This window comes from Equus przewalskii, chromosome 6 (genome assembly GCF_037783145.1).
Source record: "Equus przewalskii isolate Varuska chromosome 6, EquPr2, whole genome shotgun sequence".
NCBI lineage: Eukaryota > Metazoa > Chordata > Mammalia > Perissodactyla > Equidae > Equus > Equus przewalskii.
This window is the reverse complement of record NC_091836.1, coordinates 70,204,058-70,227,630: the sequence shown is the minus strand read 5'-3', so window position 1 is coordinate 70,227,630 and position 23,573 is coordinate 70,204,058. Positions and strand designations below refer to the sequence as shown.

The window sequence follows — 23,573 nt, the reverse complement described above, 5'->3', positions numbered from 1 at the left end:
CAATAGAATCAGGAACTTCAGCAAAATCACATGCTCTCTAAATAAGGAGAAATAATAAAGTAGCAAATAGGTTTTGAATTCAGGATAAGATTGTTTTGTAAAAGAAGTCTCTCCTCATTATCACAAGTTAGCTATATCTGTCTGCCTAGGTCAGGCTTTTGGAAAAAATTATGTCAAAATCAGATTGTGGTGATGGTTGTACAATACTGTAAATTCACTAAAATTAATTGAATTGTACACTTAAAACAACTGAATTTTGTGGTATGTAAATTATAATTCAATATAGCTGTTAAAACACTATGTGCTTATAAAATAGCAAATGAATGACATACCCCATCTTCTCCACATCCTACAAGTTATCTAAACTTGTAAGCAATTAAATGTTATGAAGACAGTAGCTATCACTAGCACTCATTACATGCTGATGATTTTAGAGCTTCCAAACCTATGAGACTACTTGGGGTCAGGACTAGGGGGCCACAGCAATCCCTTTAGACATTAACCCAGACTGAAAGATGTCTTGGAGAAGGCAATACTTTGACATGTAGGAAACTAGCTCACATCCTTATCAAAATGACTATAATAGAGAAAGCTAGATGAAGCTACTCACTGCTTTGTCCTAGGACAGTGACATATGATAATATGGTGGTAATAATGTGGTAAGTTCTATGACAGTGGTTTCAAAGGGGCCAGGGGTCTGTGAAAACACAGAATAGGGTCATTTATCACCAAGTGAAATAGCCTGGGGGGATGGTGGAGAATGCCAGAGAAAAAGTCTCTGAAGAGCTAACATCTAAACTGAAACTTAAAAGGATCAGTAGGTATCATTCAGGAAAGAAAATCAGTATTCTAACCAAAGAGAACAACAGCATGAACAAAGATGTGGAAGCATGAAACAGTATCTCTAAGGAGGGAATCAGTGACAATTCAATATTACTTACACATGTTTCAAGGGAAGGAGAGATGGGAAATAAAGTGCCAAAAATGGAAACAATATAGAGAATTTTTCATAAAGTTCTACTTATTCAGTTTAAAGGATATTACTTTAACCTTCTGTTGATCACTTAGAATTAAAAAAATAATTTATTGGTCTATAAATCCTACAAATCTTGGACCACTGCTGTATATGATATGCAGCCCTGAAGAATTAAGCAGGTGAGTTTTTGGCTATCGTAACTTTTAGAAAACAGTTTGATAATGTGAGGTCTCCTCATATTTTCCACCTCCCCAAACACTCATGTTATAAACACTGTTAACACACCAGCAGTTTATTAAGGATAAAGTAACCACAATGTACTTTCACAACGATCAAAACACCATTGCTGACAGCAAATACTTGCTTTCTTTTATCATAATCTTACCATCAACCTCTAAAATAAAGAAAATTTACCTTGAAACAATGCAGTAGGGATGCAGTGAAAGAATGGTGACTTTACTACCTTGCACTCACATAATCTTGCAATCATAATAAAATAGCTGTCCTGTGCACAATCTGAAAAGTTTGACAAGTCTTTTCTCTTTTTCTAAAAACTGCCACATTTATATTTTTTCACTGTTTAATAATATGTTGCTAGTTCATGAGGCCTCCTGTTGCTAACTGGAAGAAAATCTTACACTAGAGAATAGAATAATCACACAATTATTTCATAATGTTTGTTCAATTTGATAACCTCAACCCATACTCAAAGAACACTTACCTGCTTTACATTGTATCCTGCTTTTGCACTAGTTTCAATAAACATAACATTCAGCTCTTTGGCTTTCCTTTCTCCTTCCTCAATTGACACTTGTCTGTAGAAAAATAAAAAATATAAGCAAATTCTTCTTTTTGAAAGATATAAAGATTATAAACAAGGTTCTGAAAATAATTTTTCTTGATATGGGTGCTGGTCACACAGGCAAAACTAGTTTGAAAATTCATCAGGCTGCAGTACACATAAAAATTTGCACTTCTGTGTTTATGTTATACCTATTTTTTTTAAAGGGACCTTTTCATTGATTTGCTTTTACTTGGCTGAGCTCATCTGTAATATTTTTATTTTTAAAAACTTAATAGTCTGGGGGCTGGCCCCGTGGCCAAGTAGTTAAGTTTGCACGCTCCGCTTCAGTGGCCCAGGGTTTCACCAGTGTGGATCCTGGGCATGGATCTAGCAACAGTCTTCAAGCCATGCGGAGGTGGCATCCCACATAGCAGAGCCAGAAGGACCTACAACTAGAACATACAACTATGTACTGGGGGTTTTGGGGAGAAAAAGAAGAAAAAAGAAGATTGGCAACAGATGTTAGCTCAGGTGCCAATCTCAAAAAAAAAAAAATTAAAACAAACAAATGAACTTAATAGTCTGGGGGCCAGCCTGGTGGCGCAGTGGTTAAGTTCATGCACTTCGCTTCAGCGGCCCAGGTTTCGCCAGTTTGGATCCCAGGCGTGGACCCTTAGCGAGTCATGCTGTGGCAGATGTCCCACATATAAAATAGAGGAAGATGGGCATGCCTCAGGGCCAATCTTCCTCAGCAAAAAGAGGGGGATTGGTGGTGGACGTCGGCTCAGGGCTAATCTTCCTCAAAAACAACAACAACAATAACAACAAAACAACAAACTTAATAGTCTGCTATTTTCTCTGATCATAAGTATTTATCCTGTGATTAAAAACTTTGTGTAGAATAATTTTTTATGGCTAATTTGTCAATTTGCTACTATAATTTATATAACCATTCCCAAACTGTTAAAAGTGTAAGTTGTTTTCAAATTTAACACTATTGTGAAAGCTATTGCTATAAACTTCTTTGTGCTTAATATTTTGTGCACTGTGGATTAATTCCTTAGGTTGGATTTTGTGGATTTGTAAAATTAGAACAAGTGAGTCAAAAGACATGTATGTTAAAATGTCTTAATACACAGTATTGATATTTTAATACTTCTTTTAGAGGGCATTTTGTAATGCATTATAATTAGCAGTGTGTCTCAAATTAGGAGCTCCTCAAGTGCAAGGTTATCTCATTTATCTTCATGTTCCTAGTACCTAGCTGGCACATAGGTCTTTAATAAATATGCAAGTATTCCAATGAAATGAATCTAAACTATCAGCTGATAAACTCTGCTTTGTCACACACACACAGAAAACTGAAGCAATGCAAGAGAATTTTCACAAGCTCCCACACTACGTCTATCTACTGATCTACTTGTGTGTGTGCCCTTACATTCTACCTCTAGTCCTGTTACTATGGAGGAACTTTCTCCCCAAACTTAAGATTTATGTTCTAGATTCCACTCGCTTCTTGTCTACAAGAAGATATTATTCCAGAAATTCTCCATGCTCTAAAAACAAGGACATTCTCTTACATAACAATCCAATTGTTAATGTTTTACTACATCTGCTTGTTTTATCTTCTTATTCTCTATGTATTTATGTGTGTGTATAAATTTTTAAAACCACACATTTCTTTTCTTAACTATTTGAGATTAAGTTGACAATCTGTAGAACTTTAGTTCTAAATGTGTAAATTTCCTAAAAACAATTCTGTCAGATGCCCTAAAACTTACTTCTTGGACCTCTTCTCTATCTATAGTTACTCACTTGGTGATCCCATGCAGTCTCATAGTTTGGAATTCCATCTATATGCTGATGACTCCCAAACTTATCTATCTAGCCTGGACCACTACTCTGAATTCCAGACTCATATAGCCAGCTGCCTACCTGACATCTAATTAGATATTAGGATATCTAACAGCCATTCTAAACTTTAAATGACCCAAACTGAAGCCATGATATTCCATCCCAAATCAGCTCTTTATGCAGTCTCTTCTACTCAGTTAATGGCACTTATTCAGGCCAAGAATCTAGGTGTCATCTTTGACTCCTCCTTCTCCCACACAGCAAATTCCCTCTATCAGTGTGTATTCTATCCATTGCCTCTGTATATCCTGACAGTTCTACCTTGAAAATATATCTGAATGTGACCACTGATCACCACACAAGCTACCACTATCCTGGTCCATAACCATTTCTTGTTTGGATTGGCCCCTCACTTCTACTCTTATATATTTTCAAGAGAGCAAACGATGATCTATGAAAAGTTACTCCTCTGCTCAAAACCTCCAAACTCATTTAGAAAGAGACTTTGCTTTTTGCCCTACGTGACCTGGCCTTTGTTATCATTTCTTTTAAACCTCATTGCCTACTGCTCTTTTCATCACTCTCACCAGCTATATAGGCCTCCTTGTTGTTCCTCAAATAAGCTAAGTATATTTCCAACTCAGGGCTTTTTGCGTTTTCTGAGCTATCTGCCTAGGACCTTTCCTTCCTCAAGATATCTGCATAGTTAACTCTTACTTCCTTAGCCTCTCTACTCAAGTCACCAGTAATCTTCTCATATAATATTTCAAACTCACTCTTAACATTTCATATTCTCTTTCCCTGCTTTATTTTTTACCCATAGCATATATCACTATCAAACATCTTATGTATTTTTTTTACTTATTTGTTGTCTGGTTCAATAAAACGTTCCTTGAAGACTTGTCTTTTTGTTCCCTACTCTATCCTAGAGTAGCATCCTCTGAAACGTAAGTGATACTCGATAAATACTTCTTGAATGAATGATTATTAGTCTGTAAACCCTACACATGAAAGATTCCAGGCAGAAATCTTTCCTCATGTCAGAACCGTAAGTCACCCTAATAAAACGGCTGAAGGTTAGCTATAGCAATGATCCCAATCAGGGTTTGATTTTGTCACTCACTTAGGAAGACTCTTTAAAATATGGAGTCAAGGGCCCCACTCTAGACTGATTGAATAACAATATGTAGAAGCAGGATCAAAACCCCACAAATTTAAAAAGTTGACCTTTCTAGCCAGAATCTTAAAAGAGGGTCTAATAAGCCATATTTACCAAGTGATTCTCAGGTTTGAAACATCTGGGAGTCAGTGGACTACAGGGGACGGAAAGAGTACTGAGCATTTGGGTGTTTATACTGAGACACAACAGATATATTCTGGTCTTTCCTCCACGTTTTATCACAAAAAGTATTTAATTCTCAAAGAAAGTGATAATGACATTTAACTTGAATAGTTATTAAAACTTTTCTTCTGACTCCAAAAGTAATCAATTTTAAAAGACCAATCATCACAATAAAGTCCTCCATAATCTCACTCCCTTCCCTAAGATAGCTACAGTTAAGTTCCATAAATGTTTATGCAAATTTGTTCTAAGCAAAAGCATATATAAATCTACCATCTTTCAATTTTTTTTAACAGAAAGAGTATCATGCTATACACAGTGATTAAATAGTTTTGTAAGCTTCATGTGTTAGCAATAAATTCCTCTCATTCTTTTAAGTGGCTACAAGTATTTCACTTATAAAATGCTACTGCTACTGATGAACATTCAGATTGATTTTAATTTTTTACTATTACAAATAATATTGTAATAAACATTCTTATATGTTCATCTTCTCACATTTCTGTGGGAATATCTGTGGAATAAATTAGTGGAAGTGGATTTGAGTCAATGAGTATTTTAAATTCCAATGTTGTTAAACCGTTTCCCCCTCCAAATTGTATTAGCTACATTTTCAGTGTATGAGGCTTTTTGTTTATTCAGACTCTAGATGATACTGTGCATTATCAACCTTCTGAATAATGGCTGATCTAATAGATGAATATGATCTTTATATTTGTGTATTCAAACTTATCAATCTTTCCCATTATGGCTTCAGGGTTTCATGTCATGCTTATAAAAGACCACCCACTACCAAAAGATTTTCCTTTGATGCTTTTTTAAAAAGCATTTAAATCTTTTACTCATTTTAAAATTATTTTAGTGGAATGAACAAGGCTATAATTTTTTTAAATGTGAATAGCTGAAGGGTGAGAGTCTGGCAAAAATCACTGAGAAACATGGTAATTCCAGAGCAATGAACAAATACTACCTTAAAGAAAAATTATTGTAAATATAATTTAGATAAGTTTCTAGCATTTGTGTACTCAACTGAAACATTACGCAATAAAAGAACAGATGCTTATCAGCATCCTTTTAGAAAACTCTGGCTATAAAGGGAAACAATTCAGATTTACAATTTTTCTATCTAAAAATGAAGGTATCCAGGGACTCTCTAGTAGAATATATACCTATGTGATCTTCAAATTCTCATACTGGAGATAAATAAAGTAGTAAAGATTTATATGATGGCAAATTGATGTCCAAAAAATGATTTTCATAAAGAAAAGACAAAATCATACTTTTAAATTACTTCTAAATTAAGAAAGACATTTTTTGTCACCAAAGTGCCAATTCCAAATGAGGTACCAAGGGCAGAAATGGGCTTAACTTTTCCACAATCCTTTGAACATACTGGATTTCCTTGCAACATTTTAATTAATAGCACAAGTTCACTACCCGAATTTCAATATTCAACTCGTGAATAAACAAATAATAAATAGTAAAAGCTTCAACTGTTAAGTAAAATGGTCAAGACTATTTAAAGCAGAAAGAATATCTAGTAGGTCACTTAGGAATGCTGAAGGCAGATATTCAAGCCATGGGTTCTAAAGTGATGTTAATACATTTTGGATCCTGTGACTTGAATATGGCTTTGCTCATTTGACTAAGGTATCACAATCAGGCTATTCAGTTCAACCACACAGTCTGGCTCAATCATACAATTTAAGGGAAAAAAAAAAAAAACAAAGAAAAGAAAACACTACACCACTGAATTACAATGAATATTTATAAGAAGACTACCAAGAAAGTGTGCATTTAATCATTATAAATAATTTTTAAAGATAAGATTTATTTTTTAAAACATTTTGTTCTTTAACTGAACACTGCTCGTGTTTATGAGGCCTAAAACAAGCAAAACAGCTATCCACTTCATGTGTAAACAATCTTTTTTCCAAATTTAAATAATCTTGCATGAGAGTTATTCACACACGTAGTTACACAAAACAAAAACACTAATTTTCCTTTAAGGACTGAGTTTAATGTTTACATTTATATTTTAGGTTGCCACACTAAAGAAAACGGGGATATAAACTTAAGGATTAAACATGTCTCCTTTCAAAACAATTCTCCGGTAACAAAACTATTAGGCTGTTTAACAAAGAAATCAAACATTCCATACACGTACAAAATCACTCCATACCTCTTGTCAGCAAGGTCTGTTTTATTTCCTACTAGCATGATGATAACATCACTTCCTCTTTCTGTTCTGACATCATCAATCCATTTCGTAGTTTGCTGGAATGAGTTAACATCTGGTATGGGAGGGTGGACAGAGAGATTAGTGTTACTGCAAATGCCTCCCCAAGTCATGGACCAAAAAAAGAAAGAAAAAAAAAGCCCTGGAAGTTGGAAGGGGACTGGCACATTAGGACTCACTTTTAATGTGCCTGCAACATAACTCCATTTTATCTGAGTGCAACTGTCAGTGATCTAAACAAATCACAAGAATAAAATCGTTTAGATTCCTTTTATAGCAGTTTAAAATTTTTGGATGTGACCAAATGAGTGCAGTGTACTATATGCAATTGAAAAAAAACTTTTAAAATGTAAGGACAGCTATGGCAGATAATATGGTGTTACATTGCCACAACGCTTTTTTGATTACTTACACATACCAAACATGACAAAGAAAGCATCTCCAAAGTATGTCAGCCAGTAAGTCCCAACACATCCAGAAAATTTGTAAAGCCTTTAAATAGCTTTCAACACCACTCTATTTGCATTGCTTATTCAGTTTGTGATCACTTTAACTTGAAGTTTATTAGTTTTATGCATCAGAATCACTTATAACAAAATCCATCCTTTCTAGAACTGGATTCTAAGTAGAGTACTTCAACACTTTTTACATCAGCTAAAGAAAACAGTTCACTAATATTTTAACCTCATATACACAATTTTTAAAGAAAAATACACTAGGTTTCATTTGATTTGGTTAAAGTAAGCACAAACATTTTAAAGCTGCAAAACTTGTCAATGCACAATAATGAACATACATTATCTTAAACAAGTAGCAACCCAAAGTAAAGCTTCAAGGAAAGAAAGATGGCATATAGCACCTAACCGAAAAGAAAAAAAGAAAAAAAAAGTCTCTGAAGGCAAACTTCTAACTTAGAATTCTGCCATGGCAATTCTTAAGTAGATACGACTTCTGGTTGAACAGATATGAAGAAAAAAAAAGTAGCAGTATTACTAGTTCAAATCAATAGTTTGTTTATATAAGATGTTTTTAAAGAAGTCCAACATACAGTACTCTCTTGGTTTTTCTATAAATTATGGACCACTACATAGAATGATGTTTAATATTGCCTAATATATATCATAAACCAATTTACAAAGAATTTTAATCAGAGAGCATTTCCCTGTCAGTCACCAACGCTCCATGGAAAATTCACAGTCACTTAAAATGCCAAAGGCATTCTTCAGTCTTTAAGGAAAAGAAAAAGAGAAGACTATTACTTGTTTTAGTTTCCCATTTAAAATTTTTTTCTCAGAGAGAAACGAAAGTGTAATTTGTTAGCAACCAAGTAACACAGTCACAGAATCCAGATATGATTCAAATGAAAATGATTAGTAGAAAATTGCACATTGTGTTTTCTCTGCCTTCCTCTATAGACAGAGGATGGCTGGAAGGGGAAAGCAGAGAAAAGCTGGCTAGCGGAAGCTTTTAACAGGCTCAACAGAAGCCTTGGAGGATTTGGAAAACTTGGCAAGAGGCTTAAATGCAGATTATTTTATTTTAGAGAAATCTGAGATCAAGTTAAATGAAGAAGGAAACATTCTTCCAACCATAATTATGGTGTGGCTTAGGGATAACAGGATACTAAGAAAGCCTTGGAGAGGATTCATAATGGGACCTGAAGGAAAATTTTCAGGCAAAAAAACCCTGGCAAGTAGAAATAAAGCATATTGGTACAAACACCAAAGCAGATATCTCCGACCTAGGTGGTCTGTGATAAGTTTTGCTATGACAAAACTCATTTTTACATGCCAGTATGGAAAACAAGCACAAGACAAGAACATGCATGCAGCTAAGCTAAAGGATGAAAGAAGATTAGAAATGCGTAATTCCCCCCACTCACTTGTGATATCATAAACAACAACTGCCACAGTGGAGTCACGAATGTAGCTAGGAATCAAGCTCCTGAACCGCTCTTGACCTGCTGTGTCCCATAATTGCAATCGTACCTAACAATAAAATCAGTCAAACAAGCAAAAAAAGTAAGAAAGGTCAACCCATTGCAAAATACCTACTTGTGATATCGTAAACTACTACGGCTGCAGCAGAATCACGGATGTAACTGGGAATGAGGCTACGGAAACGTTCCTGACCCGCAGTATCCCACAGCTGCAGCCTGATCTGTGGGATGGGAAAAAGTAAATAAAAAAAAAAAAACCAAACTTATACTAAAAAGAAAAAAGAAATAATGTTTTTAAAAGGAGGAAGGTGGGAAAGAGGTAAAAAGGAGACTCATGCAGAAAGTTGCAGGGATGTGAGGAATGGAAGTAACATAAAACTTCTTTGCTTTTTCAACAGAGAGTAATATTAAAAATTTGCTTGCTCTGAAGGTACATGACTTATAAATGACAATGAGAAAGATTTCACAGAATCAGAAATACAGTTTCCTTTTTTCCCCTCCCTATAACTTCTCTTTGAATTCTATGCCTTCTAGACAGCAAAAGGTACAAGATGCTGATGTTTAAACAGTGAGCATAAAAGGAAAAATGAAAGTAAATGTCAACGAGCAGCCCAGGCTATCAGAGTAAAGGAATTAATGCTTCCCTGAAGCTAAAATGCCCCTTTTCATTGCATCCAGAACACTTTGAAATTGAGTCTCTGACTACTGTGCTTCTGTTTCTTCCACACATTTCTTCCCAGAACACTGTATATAATCTCATAACAAAGGAGAAACATCTTTTTGTAACCCTACAATACTTGTAAAGTTTCTTTACTTTCTTACTTTTTCACATCTACATTCAAGGAAGAAAAGCCTGAAAACCAGCATTAAGTTCTTCTATAATTATAAAACAGTTTCCAAGCTTTCAAATGTTAAGAAATAGCATGCTATATATTAGAACATAAAAGAGAACATCCAAAGAAAAAACTCACACACTTTTAAGAAACAGCATTAGAGATAATGTTTTTTTGAGTATAGGTCCCAAAATACTGCATTTCAGATAGTCACTGTTTAAGTGACAGAAATCTCTTCAAGGGATAGTGGGCTAGAATACAGAATTTACATTGTACTTAAAGGGAGCGTTCCAAAAGATGGAAGACAAAAATCCAACAAGTAAATACATGTCACTTTGGTGTACATCATATTCTGACAAACAAAATCTTGGAGTTCACAAACTGTGTGATATTCAAACGAAATCTTTCTGAATGTCTCAAGAGTGGCTGGCATTCCAAAGGTCTTTAGCAGCTGTCATTTCTTCATGAAAATACTCTATCATCTCAATACTAGTTGTCATCATTTTTCCAAATCAAGATGACAAATTTTGTTTAACAAGCCTATGGCCATCAAGTTTTACAAATACTTTGGCTTTCTCTCCCCTTTGGATTTCACTTGGGGATAAGAAGTCAGAATGCTAAGTACTACTCACCCATAATAAGTTTTTTTTCTAAACGCCTATAAACTAACTTTGGCAACTTTGCTAAACACTTCTTACAGTGACATCATTGATTATAGCTTTGATCATAGTTTTCTATCCTGGAGTGTTGCAGAAAATTGCACACTGAAAACATTACTCACTGTTCGATCCTCCAAATACATTGTTTTTGATAAAAAGTCAATACCAATTGTTGCCTGTAAAATAAAACAAAACAAAGTTAAAAAACAATAACAGCTTAATGGCAGCCAGCAATTTAGGGTTCAAATGGGAATTATGATTGCGGAAGAAATAATAAATAAATATCACAGCCAAGTAAGAATGAACAAAATTTTCAGTGATAATGGCTTCCACATTTAGGACTTGCCGTGTATTGGGGATTCTTTTAAGCCCTTTATGCCATCTCTAAACTTTATACATCTCTGCAAGGTAGCTATTATCATCCCTATTTTTCTCATTTTATAGATAACAGTATTGAGGTTCAGAGAAATAAAATAACTTGCCAAAGGACAGAAATCTTCTGCTGTAGAGTTTGGAGTAAGAGTCCAGATCTTTCCAATATACATTGATATATACATTTAAACATTTTAAAACTGTGGTAAATCACATAGAAAATGAACCATCTTAACGATTTTTTTAAAAGATTTTTTTTTAAAGACTTTATTTTTCCTTTTTCTCCCCAAAGCCCCCCAGTACATAGTTGTGTATTTTAGTTGTGGGTCCTTCTAGTTGTGGCACGTGGGACGCCACCTCAGTGTGGCTTGATGAGTGGTGCCATGTCCACCCCCAGAATCCAAACCCTGGGCCACCAAGGCAGAGCACACGAACTTAACCACTCGGCCACGGGGCCGGCCCCTAAAAGACTATTTTTTTAAGAGCAGTTTTAGGTTCATAGCAAAACTGAGAGGAAGGTACAGAGATTTCCCATATACTCCTTGCCCCTGCATATGCATAGCATCCCCTATTACCAACATCCCCTACCAGAGTGGTACATTTGTTAAAACTGATAAATCTACACTGACACTGATACAGTTTTTTAAGAGGTTTTATTTTTAAATTGTGCTAAAAAAATACATATCATAAAATTTAACATTTTACCCATTTTAAGTGTACAATTCAATGGCATTAATTACATTCACAATGATGTACAACTGTCAACACTATTTCCAAAACTTTTTCATTACTCCAAACAGAAACACTGTGCCAATTAAGCAATAACTTATAATGGATATACCACAAATTGTTTATCCATTCATCTAGTGATTGGACATTTGGATTGTTTCCACCTTTTGGCTACTGTGAATTCCTGTTCTCAATTCTTTTCAGCAGATATCTAGGAGTGGAACTGCTAGGCCATATGGTTACTCCATTCAACTTCGTGAGGAAACGTCAGACTTTTCAACAGTGGCTGTACCATTTTAAATTCCCACTAGTGATGCATGAAGGTTCCAATTTTTCCAGATCCTTGCCAACATTTGTTATTTTCCTTTTTTTATAAATAATAGCCACCCTAGTAGGTGAGAAGTGGAATCTTATTGTAGTTTTGACTTGCAGTTCTCTAATGACTAATGATGTTGAACATCTTTTCATGTGCTTATTGGCCATTTGTATATCCTCTCTGGAGAAATTTCTATTCAAGTCCTTTACTCATTTTTAAATTTGAGTTTGTTGTTTTGTCACTGATTTGTAGGAGTTTTTAATACATTCTGGATATTAAACTCTTATCAAATATGTAATTTTAAAATATTTCGTCTCATTCTGTAGGTTGGGCCTGGCATCTTTATCGAAAATAAACTGTCAATAGATCTATAGGTTTATTTATGGGCTCTCAATTCTATTCCATTGGTCTATATGTCTACCCCTGTGCCAGTACCACACTGCTTTGATTATTGTACTTTTGTAGTAAGTTCTGAAATAAGGAAGTGTAAGTTCTCCAACTTTATTTTTCTTTTTCAAAGCTGTTTTGGCTATTGCACATCGGGATCGGCTCTTTCATTTCTAAAAAAAATGGCAGTAGGAATTTTGATAGAGATTGCATTGAATCTGTAGATTGCTTTGGGGAGTTAGTATTGATATCTTAACAATATTAAGTCTTCCAATCCATTTACCTGAGATGTCTCTCCCTTTATTTAGGTCTTAATTTTTTTGAGCAGTTTTGTAAATTTCAGTTACACACAGGCTTTTATTAAAAAAAAAAAAGAAAGAAAGAAGCTTCCTCCTTTATCTAAACTATGTGACTATGTATTTCAATTATGTTCCTAAATTTAGGGCTTAAATACATCAACTTAAGTACTAATTCCATTTTATGACATTCAACCTGATAATGTATATCCTACTCTGCCATAAGGTTTAAAAAGTTGAATTACTACACAAGAGCATCTAATTGACAAACCTGAGGAATGTACAGGAATGGTATATGGTTACCTTTAAGAAATGTCACCAGTAGAACCTCGTTTACTCAGACAGTGTGGCAGAGGCAGCTAATTGCCTACATAAATATCCATCTTGCCCTTATTTAAATCCATACTTTTCCCATTAAAAAGACTATATTTTCCAGCCTTCTCTAAGTTTTAAATAAATGGCGTTGACTCAGGTAGAGGGTGAAAAACAAGAATAACTTAGAAGAATCACTTCCAGACTCTAGCTAAAAAGAACAGTTTCCCAGGTAACAGTTTTTTGCTTTCACTTTGACATAATGCCTAAATTTTGGTCAATTAAGGACTCTTCTGGCCAACCAGTTTCCTCTTCTGTAAATGAAATCAATTCAGTGCCAAGAAATCATACATAGAGCATGAATTAAGAATTACATAAATTTTTTTTTTTCCCTCTGAGGAAGACTGGCCCTGAGTTAACATGTGTTGCTGATTTTCCTCCACTTTATATGTGGGTCACTGCCACAGCATGGCTGATGAGTGGCAGAGGTCCACGCCTGGAATCGGAACATGCAAACCCCGGCTGCCAAAGCAGAGTGCACCAAACTCAACCACTATGCCATTGGGCCAGCACCTAAAATTCATTTTTTTGTGTGAAATGAAACTGAACTTAAACTAAGTTTCAGATATACATTACATTTAGCTTACATTAGCCAAATAAATTTCTAGCAATGAGACTAGCTCTTTAGTTATTCATTTCAGAAGTCTTCCTGTTGTGTGTGTGGTTGGGGTGGGAGAAGGCTATCTTCAAATGATTCACTGAAGCACTCTTCACCTAATAACAAAGTTGCCAGCTAAGCACATTCGGTCAATTCTTCATATTCAAAGACAATACCTGATATACTATCAAGCCAATTTCCCTAAGTAAGGATGTAGGGTGCTATATCATCCCAATTTTCTTGTTACAGCTAAACTAAGACATATCTAGCAGTGTACCTAATTCTTACAAAAACTTGTAGCTCATATTGTTAACTAGCGTCTTCTACTACTGCCAAAGTACAATGATATTTTGGCTTCATTAGTCACAACTTTTTCACAAAGAGTAAATCTTTCCATATTTGTCAAATTCTATATAACTTCACCCCATCAACATCACTGCCCTTATAAATGTCCGACTGAACAGCAGCAATAGTCTCTGCATTGAAAAAACAGCAACGGGACTTTCAAATATGCCTCTTTAATTTCACAACTTGGGTATAACAAAATTCTTTAGAAACACCCAGAGAACCCTAAATACAGGCTCTAGTTCATAATTCTTTAGCCTAAGATTCTGACCCTAGTTTAGATTTTTTAGTTTATGGTATTTGGTTCTACTCCCAAAGATTTGAGCTTACACTCTCAGTCATTTGCCACATATGGCTCAATGACATAAATACTTTTTTCAGTCCCTGAGACTGGTATTTGTAGCTTCTCTGCTGAGGATAGATAGAAACATTGCTCAGAATCAAAATACTGTATACAGAGCAGGTCATCTAGGTGAAGCCTATAAGCTGTCGAGTTGCAGGGACCTAGAAAATTGGGGATACATGATCTAAAGGGATCCAAAAGAAAAAGAAGCACTCTTGCTCATTAACTATTTTTCACTTCTAAACTTGCTTTTTTCATGTCTTAAGAGGTGGCTAAACCATTTCTGAAATATTCAAAAGAATGATAATAAAATACATACAGTTCATATTCATTAGCTTTTTATTTAAATGACTTTCTGTAAATGGCAGATTTATATTTTAGTCATCTCTGTTCCGTGATCTTTATGGTTTTTAATAAATGGCTTAATTAAAAGCAAATTCCTTTTGGGATGATGGAAATGTTCTTAATCTTGATTCTGGTGGTAGTTTCATAGGTATATATCTGTCAACACATCAATTTAAGAGCGCTTTGTCTATTTTGGATAATAGTCTTTTGTCATAGTGTCTTATGCAAATATTTTATCCCAGTTTGTGGCTTGTCTTCTCATTCTCTTGAAACTGTCTTCTGCAGAGCAGAAGTTTTTTAATTTTAATAAAGTCTAGCTTATCAATGGTTTCTTTTATGGATTTTGCCTTTGTTGTTGTATGTAAAAAGTCACCGCCATATCCAAGGCCATCTAGGTTTTCTCCAATGTTATCTTCTAGGAGTTTTATACTTTTACGTTTCACATTGAGGTCTGTGATGCATTTTGAGTTAATTTTTGTGAAAGGTGTAACCTCTATGTTGAGATTTATTACTTTGCATGTGGATATCCAGTTGTTCCAGCACCACTGCCGAAGAGACTATCTTTGCTCTATTGTATTGCTTTTGCTCCTTTGTCAAAGATCAGTTGACTACATTCATGTGGGTCTATTTCTGAACTCTCTATTCTGTTTGTGAAATAATAAGAAATATATATTGGTCTCTGTCCCCAATTTCTCACACAGGGCTCCTGAAACCTTTGTAAATTCCTAAGTGATAAGAGCACTAGGAGTGGGGGCCGGACCCGTGGCCGAGTGGGAGTGGTTAAGTTTGCACGCTCCACTTTGGCAGCCCAGAGTTTTGCCTGTTCGGATCCCGGGCGTGGACATGGCACCCACCGCTCATCAAGCCATACTGAGGTAGCATTCCAAATGCCACAACTAGAAGGACTCATAACTAAAAATACACAACTATGTAGCAGGGGGCTTTGAGGAGGAAAAGGAAAAATAAAAATAAATAAAATAAATAAAATTTTAAAAAAGAGCACTAGGAGCATCTCTTGTTCTAATGAGGCAACTCTGGGTGCCTCCTAGATGGGGGCTAGTCACCAGAAAGACCAAGCCATGATTAGAACTTTGGAATTTTCAGCCCCACTCCCTGTTCTCTAGAGAGGGCAGAGGGGTGGAAATGGACTTAATAATTGACCATGCCTCTGTGACGAAGCCTCCTTAAAAATCCCAAAACTACAGGGTTCAGAGAGCTTCCAGGTTGTGGACACATCCATAAGCTGGGAAGGTGATGCACCTCAACTACATGCGGATAGAAGCTCTTGTACTCTGGACCCTCCCAGACCTCGCCCTATGTATCTTTTCATCAGACTGTTCATCTATATCCTTTATCATATCCTTTAATAAACAGGTAAACATAAGTAAGTGTTTCCCTGACTTCTGTGAGCTGTTCTAGCAAATCATCAAATTGAAGGGGGAGGAGCTCATAGGAACCTGATTTGTAGCCATATAGGACAGAAGTTGTGGGTAACCTGGGGAGCTACCACTTGCAATTGGCATCTGAATTGGGGGGCAGTCTTGTGACACTGTGGGATCTGATGCTATCACCATGTAGAGAATGTCAGAATTGAGTTAAATTGCAGGACACCCAGCTGGTGTCACAGAATTGTTTGGTGTGGGAAAGTCCCCACTCATCTGGTGTCAGGAATGATGTGAGTGTGGTGGCAGTATGACAGTAAAGGAGAAACACAGGTTTGGAAAACGAGGTTTTTTCCAAACCTTGTTCCACTGATCTATTTATCTGTTCTTTTGCCAATATCACACTGTCTTGATTACTGTTGCTTTATAGTATGCCCTGAAGTTGGGTAGCATCAGTCCTCTGACTTTGTTCTTCTCCTTCAATATTGTGTTGGCTATTCTAGGTCTTTTGCCTCTCTATATAAATTTTAGAATCAGCTTGTCAATATCTACAAACAACTTGCTGGGATTTTGATTGGATTGTGTTGAATCTATGGACCTAGCTGGGAACAACTGACAACTTGACAATATTGAGTATTCCTATTGAAGAACACAGAATATCTCTCCATTTATTTCTTCTTTGATATCTTTTTGTTTTTTTGAGGAAGATTAGCCCTGAGCTAACATCTGCTGCCAATCTTCCTCTTTTTGCTGGGGAAGACTGGCCCTGAGCTAACATCCGTATTCTTCTTCCTCTACTTTATATGTGGGATGCCTACCACAGCATGGTTTGCCAAGCGGTGCCATGTCCCCACCCAGGATCCGAACCGGTGAACCCTGGGCCACCGAAGCAGAACGTGCACACTTAACTGCTGCACCACTGGGCCAGCCCCTTCTTTGATATCTTTCACTAGCGTTTCATAGTTTTTTCCACATAGAGATCTGGTACATATTTTGTCAGATTTATGCCTAAGTATTTCATTTTGCATGATGCTAATGTAAATGGTATTGTTTTTTTAATCTTAAATTCCATTCGCTTGTTGCTAATATACAGGAAAGCAACTGACTTTATATATTAACCTTGTATCCTACAATCTTGCTATACAATCACTTACTAGTTCCAGGAGTTTTTTTGTTGATTCTCTGGGATTTTCTACAAAGACAGTCATGATCATTTGCAAACAAAGACAGTTTTATTTCTTCCTTCCCAATCTGTATACTGTCTATTTCCTGTTTTTTGCCTTACTGCATTAGTGAGGATTTCCAGTACAATGCTCAAAAGCAGAGGTGAGAGGGGACATCCTTGCTTTGTTCCTGATCTTAGTGGGAAAGTTTTGAGCTTCTTACCATTAAGTATGATGTCAGATACAGGCTTTTTAAAAGATATTCTTTATCAAGTTGAGCAAGTTCCTCTCTATTCCTAGTTTACTGGAAGTTTTTATCATGAATGAGCGTTGCATTTTGTCAAATACTTTTTCTGCATCTACTGATATGATCAACTTACGACTTTTGAAAATGTATAAAAATGTTTATGAAGAATTTTCAAGTAAAAAAGTGGCAATAATAAACTGAACCCCATATATCTGTCCTCAAATTTCCAGAATTATCAAACAAGAATACCCATCTAGACATTTAGGTTTAAAGCTTTCCACAAGGTGCAAAGGCTGTGAGATAAGAGGGGCCCCTAACGAGTTCAAGGAACAGCAAAGAGGTTTCTGCAGCTGGAGATTTGAGAATGCGGGGAAAGTAGTAGAGATGAGATCACAAAGGTAATGAAGTAGGGAGGACAACAGGGTCTTAACAGGCTAGTACTATTCAAAGAGTAGTCCAATGACTGATGCTAGCCCCAACTGTTACCAGTCCACAGCAAGGTACTATAAATAAGATGGAATATTCAGAAGAATGACCTGATATGACTTTTTTTCACAGCTTTATAGAGATAAAATTCACATACCATACAATTCAACCATTTAAAGTAATACAATTCAATGGTTTTTAAAAAAATTTTTATTGAGATTATGATAGTTTACAATTTTGTGAAACATCAGTTGTAAATAATTGTTTGTCAGTTGTGTTGCAGGTGTACCACTTCACCCTCTGTGCCCACCCCTCACCCCCTCTTTCCCCTGGAAGCCACTAATCTGTTCTCTTTGTCTACATGTTTAACTTCCACATGTGAGTGGAGTCACAGAGAGATTGTCCTTCTCTATCGGGCTTATTTCACTTAACATAATACCCTCAAGGTCCATCCATGTTGTTGTGAATGGGACGATTTTATTCCTTTTCATGGCTGAGTAGCATTCCATTGTGTATATATACCATATCTTCTTTATCCAATCATCAGCTGATGGGCACTTAGGTTGCTTCCACATCTTGGCTACTGTAAATAATGCTGCAATGAACATGGGGGTGCATGCGACTTTTGGAATTGCTGATTTCAAGTTCTTTGAACAGATACCCAGTAGTGGGATGGCCAGATCATATGGGATTTGTATTTTCAATTTTTTGAGAAATCTCCATACTGTTTTTCATAGTGGCTGCACCAGTTTGCATTCCCACCAGCAGTGTGTGAGGGTTCCTTCTTCTCCACAACCTCTCCAACATTTGTTACTTTTTGTTTTGGTTGTTTTTGCCATTCTAATGGGCGTAAGGTGATATCTTAGTGTAGTTTTGATTTGCATTTCCCTGATGATCAGTGATGATGACCATCTTTTCATGTGCCTATTGGCCATCCATCTATCTTCTTTGGAGAAATGTCTGTTCACATCTCCTGCCCATTTTTTGAGCGGGTTGTTTGATTTTTTGTTGTTGAGTTGTGTGAGTTCTTTATATATTATGGAGATCAACCCTGTGTCAGGTATATGACTTGCAAATATTTTTTCCCAATTAGTGAGTTGTTTTTTTGTTTCAATCCTGTTTTCCCTTGTCTTGAAGAAGCTCTTTAGTCTGATGAAGTCCCATTTGTTTATTCTTTCTATTGTTTCCCTCATCTGAGAAGACATGGTGTCCAAAAAGATCCTTTTAACACTGATGTCAAAGAGTGTACTGCCTATATTTTCTTCTGGAAGCCTTATGGTTTCAGGTCTTACCTTTAGGTCTTTGATCCATTTTGAGTTTATTTTTGTGAATGGTGAAAAAGAATGGTCAATTTTCATTCTTTTACATGCGGCTTTCCAGTTTCCCCAGCACCATTTGTTGAAGAGACTTTCTTTTCTCCATTGTAGGTCCTCAGCTCCTTTGTCGAAGATTAGCTGTCCATAGATGTGTGGTTGTATTTCTGGGCTTTCAATTCTGTTCCATTGATCTGTGCACCTGTTTTTGTACCAGTACCATGCTGTTTTGATTACCGTAGCTTTGTAGTATGTTTTGAGGTCAGGGATTGTGATGCCTCCAGCTTTGTTCTTTTTTCTCAGGATTGCTTTAGCAATTCGGGGTCTTTTGTTGCCCCATATGAATTTTAGGGTTCTTTCTTCTAATTCTGTAAAGAATGTCATTGGGATTCTGATTGGGATTGCACTGAAACTGTAGATTGCTTTAGGTAGTATGGACATTTTAACTATGTTTATTCTTCCAATCCACGTGCATGGAATGTCTTTCCCTCTCTTTATGTCGTCATCAATTTCTTTCAGGAAAGTCCTGTAGTTTTCGTTGTATAGGTCTTTCACTTCCACAATTCAATGGTTTTTATTATATTCACAGAATTACACAGCTATCACCACAATCAATTTTGGAATATTTTCACCACTGACTTTTAACTTATAGGAGAATCATTCTGGCCATCCTGTTGAAATTAACCCAATGGTGGGCAAGGGAAGCAGAGAGCTCATTTAGGAGGCTATTTTTGGTGACTTGGACCAGTGTGGTTTTAGTTGGGGTGGAAGAAGGGAAAGAATTCAGATACATTTTAAAAAGCAGTGCCAATAGGATTTGCTGATAGACTAGAAGTGGGATATGAAAGAAAAAGAAATTGAGTGTGACACGAAGGTAACCTGAGTTTACTGAAAGCCTGTGTTGTTGTTAACTGAAATGGGAAACATTACAGGAAAATCAGGTTTGAGGGAGAGTATTAAGAACTCAGTTTTGACTACATCAAGTTTGAGATGCCAACTGATACCCAAATGGAGGTGTCAGGTAGGCAGTTGAATATACGGATCTGGAATTGGGAAGAAAGAGGTCCAGACTAAATATATAAATTTGAGAATCATTATACATAGCATTTAAAGCCATGAGACTTTGTATAAGACTACTAGGGAGTGAATGTAGACCCAAGACAGATGCCTGAAGCAACCAACATTTATAGACGGGAGAAACAGGAAGAACTAACAAAATAAACTGAGAAAGAAAACACAGAAAGGTAGGAGAAAAATGAGTCAAGTGTGGTATCCTGAAAGCCAAGTGAAAGGTTTTAAGACGTTGTGTTAAACTATGTTAAATGCTGCTAACAGGTCACGTAAGATGAGGACTGAGAAAGGACCACTGCATTTACCAATGGGGGTTCACTGGTGTGATACTGTCATATAATAAGAAACATAAATTTTGATTTTCATCCCAGTCTCCTGGCCTAAAATCCCTGTAATTTCCTAAGTGATAAGAGCGAAAGGAGGAGCCGGCCCTGTGGCTGAGTGGTGAAGTTCACACGCTCTGCTTCAGCAGCCCAGGGTTTCGCCAGTTTGAATCCTGGGCGCAGACATGGCACCGCTCATCAACCGCTCAGTTGTATATTCTAGTTGAGTGCCTCTGGCTGTGCTGTGTGGGACGCCATATCAGCATGGCCTGATGAGTGGTGCCATGTCTGTACCCAGGATCTGAACCGGCAAAACCCTGGGCCGCCGAAGCAGAGCGTATGACCTTAACCACTCGGCCACAGGGCTGGACCCCAATAAATAATTAGATTAAATGGGTCTTTTTATTTTTTTATTTTAACAAGAACATTTCAAAAGTTAATACAGAAAAGATTTACAATATGCTTACAGCCTCAGTGAAAGTACTTGGTTTTAAGATTACTAATTTCTTTTTTCTTTTTGTTTTACAAAAAAGCAATTTAAACTAAGATACATATAAATAAGATATATAACTGAGAGCAGACATCCTTGTCTTTTTCCTGATCTTAAAGAGAAAACATTCAATTCAGACTTTTAACATTAAGTATGTTAGCTGTCGGTTTTTCATAGATGCCCTTTATCGTGTTTAGGAAGTTTCCTTGTATTCCTAGTTTGTTGAGTGTTTTTATCATGAAAAGCTACTGGATTTTGTCAAATGCTTTTTCTGTGTCTATTGAAACGATCATGTGATTTTGTCCTTTATTCTACTCATATTACATTAATATGTACTAAGTATTACATTACTTTCTGTATGTTGGACCAACCTTGCAATCCTGGTACCAACCTACCAATCTCAGTTGTAAATGGTATATAATCCTTTCTGCACGTTGCTGACTTCAGTTTGATAGTATTTTGCCAAAGACTGTTGTGTTTATATTCATAAGATATTAGCCTGTAGTTTTAATAGTGATGTTTTTGTCTGGTTTGAGTATCAGACTAATACTGACCTCACAGAATGAGTTGAGAAGTGTTCCCTTCTCGTTTATTTTTTCTAAGTCAATGATACCGATGCTGTTCTTTAAAACATTTCATAGAACTGACCAGTGAAGCCATGTAGTCCTGGGATTTTCTTTGTGGAAAGTTTCTTGATCACTAATTCTCTCTCTCTACTTACAAGTACATTCAAAGTTTCTATTTCTTTTTGAGTTAGTTTCAGTAGTTTGTATCTTTCTTGCAATTTGTCCATTTCATCTAGATTATCTAATTTGTTGACATGTAATTGTTCAGAGTATTCCCTTATAATTCTTTTTATCTCTGTATAGTTGGTAGTAATGTCCTTTCTTTCACTCATGATTTTAGTAATTTGAGTCTTCTCTCTCTTTTTCTTGCTAGTCTAGCTAAAGGTTTGTCAATTTTGTTGATCTTTTCTAAGGACCACTTTTGGTTTCATTGAATTTTTCTACTGTTTTTTTATTCTCTCTTTCATATATTTCTGCTCTAATCTTTATCTGCTTCTGAATTAAGCATGTCTTTATTGTCTCTATTTTTGTTGCTTTGACACCTGGGGCCTTGCTGGCACTGGAGTGACTGGCCCTTCCTGGGTTTGCCAGTTCTTAGAGATATAGTAAACTTGTCTGTGAGAGCATCTTTCATATGCAAACCAACCAATCCACAGCCCATACCCCAACTACCTTCTCTATCACATTCAGGGACACTATTCCCTTGCCCTAATCATACCAGGATCAGGTACCAGACAGCCAGTAACGGACCCACACTCCAGAGACTGTTGAAATCATTCAAACTAGGGAATCTTAAATCTGCTTACCTGGTCTCACCCAGCCTGCCCACAGCAACCACAATAAAGGTTCTTGCCCTTGTTTCCCGTCTCCCGCTCCCTGACTCCTGACCAACACCAGTGCTTCCCCATATGCCTCCCTTCCATGGCATGGAGTGTCCCCCTCCTCTTGCGATCTGTGAGTGTAACAAACTATCTTTAATGGCAATCATCTCCTGATCTGTTGGCCTCACCATACCTGAATAATAAAATCTACATTTTGAAAGTTTCTTCTTTCTCCTTGCTTTAGGTTTAGTTTGCTTTTCTTTTTCTAGTTTCTTAAGGTAGAAGGTTAAATTATTGATGTATTTCTTCTTTTTCTTATAGTACTGCTTTAGCTGTAAGTTTTGGTACGTTGTATTTTCTTCTTTGTTTGTCTCAAAGTATTTTCTAATTTCCTTTGTGATTTTGTCTTTGACCCATCAGTTATTTAGGAATATGCTGTTTAACTTCCACATATTTGTGAATTTCCCAAATCTCCTTCTGTCAATGATGTCTAATTACATTATTCATTTATTCTTGACTTTAAGTGTAGGTCAGAATGGCACGGAATCCTATACTTGGACAAAATCTCTGTAACAGAATATCTACAATCAGATCAACTTCTATCTCAGTTGGTATCAGAGATAATCTTTCAATAGACTTTGGAAGAGGAGACAAAGAAATCAAATGAAAAAGTTGAGGACTATAAGCAAAATCCATTATACTCTGTATTTATAAGCATTTTACAGATTACAGAAAGTGCTTTTATATCCATGACTGCACGTAAATAAATGAATTTTTAAAAAGACCTTGAATATTACTTGTAACACAAATAGAGACAACTAGTAAGTTGGCAGAAGCAAAATACCTGATAGGTGTTGTCGAAACTGTCATACATGAATCTGGTGATCAAAGATGTCTTTCCAACTGAAATAAAAGGAAAAAAGATTCACTTAACACATTACACTGGGTTCTCAAGCAATTCTTCTACAGAGAACTGCAATTAAATTCAATGGGAAATAACTGAAATGGTTCTACTAACAATAATTAAAAAGAAAATAGCCCC

General features: G+C 36.1%; 1 protein-coding gene across 4 annotated transcripts in view; it reads right to left on the bottom strand.

The window, feature by feature from the left end:
• The window catches only part of RAB6A (RAB6A, member RAS oncogene family), an 82,909-nt gene that overhangs the window by 30,490 nt on the left and 28,846 nt on the right, over positions 1 to 23,573 (bottom strand). For 2 of the 4 annotated variants that reach the window (XM_070625926.1, XM_070625928.1), the window contains exons 2-6: positions 23,376 to 23,434; positions 10,749 to 10,802; positions 9,078 to 9,183; positions 7,139 to 7,250; positions 1,698 to 1,791 (exon numbers count right to left, since the gene is read on the bottom strand). In XM_070625926.1, the coding sequence (XP_070482027.1) occupies positions 1,698 to 1,791; positions 7,139 to 7,250; positions 9,078 to 9,183; positions 10,749 to 10,802; positions 23,376 to 23,434 (425 nt within the window). Of the gene's footprint in view, positions 1 to 1,697; positions 1,792 to 7,138; positions 7,251 to 9,077; positions 9,184 to 9,249; positions 9,356 to 10,748; positions 10,803 to 23,375; positions 23,435 to 23,573 lie in introns of all 4 variants that reach the window. The other 2 variants (XM_070625927.1, XM_070625929.1) reach the window with 1 other exon arrangement.